The 2,255-nt window shown below is 38.9% G+C and overlaps 1 protein-coding gene across 1 annotated transcript; it reads right to left on the reverse strand.

Annotated features, from left to right (window-relative positions):
* Positions 1-757: 757 nt before the first annotated feature.
* LOC130974887 (histone H2A.1-like) lies at positions 758-1,363 on the reverse strand. Its single transcript, XM_057899727.1, has 2 exons — positions 1,121-1,363; positions 758-1,035 (listed from the first exon to the last, which is right to left on the reverse strand). Exons 1-2 carry the CDS (start codon positions 1,361-1,363, stop codon positions 805-807), a joined length of 474 nt encoding a protein of 157 aa, XP_057755710.1. The 3' UTR covers positions 758-804.
* Positions 1,364-2,255: the final 892 nt, after the last annotated feature.

The raw sequence follows: 2,255 nt of genomic DNA on the forward strand, positions 1-2,255 counted from the left end.
GAGTCACGGTTGATTTTGAGCTTTGTTATTCCGATCTCTTTCGCTAGTATTAAGCCTCCGATCATAGCTTCATACTCTGCTTGATTATTGGAGACCGAGAACTCAAATTTGATGAACCGTTCATAAGTTACCCCCTCTAAATTTTCTAATATGATCACTGCCCTGCCGAATGTTTGATTGGACGCTCCGTCGACATAAAATTTCCACCGTATCCGCGAAGTCTCGGGAGATTCGCCGACCACCTCTACCAAAAAGTCGACCATTGTCTGAACTTTAATGGCATAGCGGGTTTCATATTAAATGTCATACTGAGACAACTCTTTTTCCAAGCCGTCATCCTCCTACAGGATCTGTTTAGGTTTCTACAGGATCTGTTTGATTGCTTGGTCAATTCTCATTCTAATTGGATGCCCCTAAAAATATTGCCTTAGCCTTCAAATAAAACCAACAAAACAAAAGTTACATTTTCTAACCTGGTACCTCAGTTCTACGCCTTAGAATACCTTGCTTACGAAATACATGGGGCGGTGGCCAAGGCCTCGTCTGTCACTGCCAGGTACAAAGGTAGGTATAAGGGCTTAAGATTATTTTAACCAGCCACCACCGATGATATTTTAACTTTACACAAATAAAATATTAAAAGATAAAATAGAATAAAATAGATTTGAACCAAAGTTAAGGACTTAAGGCTGGTTACCTGTAACTGAAAAAGCTACACCAAAAAAACAAACCCTAAAAACGATAATGTATTGTACAAAAGGAGCACCTAAACGGCTAAACCTAAATCCTAATATTTTTTTTTTACTAATTACGAGAAGGAGACTTGGTGGCCGCAGATTTGTCTGCGGCAGCACCACCACTCTTCTTCGGCAACAAAACGGGGTTGATATTCGGCAACACGCCGCCGCTAGCGATGGTGACGCCTTGCAACAATTTCCCTAACTCATCGTCGTTTCTCACAGCCAGCAACACGTGCCTCGGATTGATCCTATTTTTCTTGTTATCCCTCGCAGCATTTCCAGCTAGTTCCAAAACCTATATTCAAAATTCGATAACAGATTCGTTTTCATTTCATCAATGTAAATACTAATTCAATGCAGAATTGAAAAACCAAACGTACTTCGGCGGCGAGGTACTCGAGAACGGCGGCGAGATAGATCGGAGCTCCGGTGCCTAACCGCTGAGAGTAACGGCCGTTCTTCATGTACCTGGCAATGCGACCGACGGGGAATTGGAGGCCTGCTTTGATGGACTTGGAAACGGCTTTCTTCTTCTGGCCTCCTCTTCTTCCGGCGGCGCCCTTGACAGTGGTGGTGGTGGTGGTAATTGTGGCTTCGGCGGTGACGGTGGCGGTTTCGTCCATTGTTGTGGTGTGATCCGAGAAAGAAGCAAAATGATTCGATTTTGGAGGGAATGCAGAAGAAAATTGGAAACTATGCTTTTGGTTTTGAAGTTGTAAGTAGCGCTGAGAAGACTTGGTATTCGTAATAAATGCCACGTGTCAACCATCCCATGGATTTCGTGGGAGCAAATCGGACGGTTGGGAATTACGATCCGGTTCGTGAGTTTCAGTTCCCGCCCACGGGTTTGATTAATTAATTAAGGTATTTAATAAATCAATTGAGTTCTTTGCATATTAATGTAGAAAAGAAGAGATTATTTAAATTTAAATCTTAATCGTAAAATTGGGCAGTATTTAACAAATAGTTTTGAAGTTTTCCAATATGGATGATACCAATAGAAATGTCCATACTAGGGATTCTCTGTCCTGGCTGACGTGGGTTACAGTCAGAAATCCCACAGGTAATGGAAAGTATTATGACTTTTCTCGAAATTCAACCCTTTAACACTATTATTAAATAATTAATAATTAAATTCAGTTCTATACAAAGGCCTCTATTTTCTAAACTTCTAAGGGTCAAATTTGTAAATGGCTCTAAGAGCATCTCCAATGGGCCAAATTTTGGAGCCCTGCTACTGTTTTGTCAGAAAGAAAAGAGAGTTATAGCGTTGGAGTGGAACTCAGTTGAGTTCCTTCACACATTTTAAGACGAGGGTGTCCCTCTAAATGGGGACTCCTATTAGCCAACCTAAACTTGCCAAATGGCAAGTTAAATAAAAAATAAAAAATTATAAAAAATATTAATTGTTAAATAATTAATTCAATAATAATTATAATAACTAATTATATTAAATATTAATATTTTTATTTAATTAATAATTTATATTAATTATTTAATTAATAATTAATTAAG

Source organism: Arachis stenosperma, chromosome 1, assembly GCF_014773155.1.
Source record: "Arachis stenosperma cultivar V10309 chromosome 1, arast.V10309.gnm1.PFL2, whole genome shotgun sequence".
Classification (NCBI taxonomy): Eukaryota; Viridiplantae; Streptophyta; class Magnoliopsida; order Fabales; family Fabaceae; genus Arachis; species Arachis stenosperma.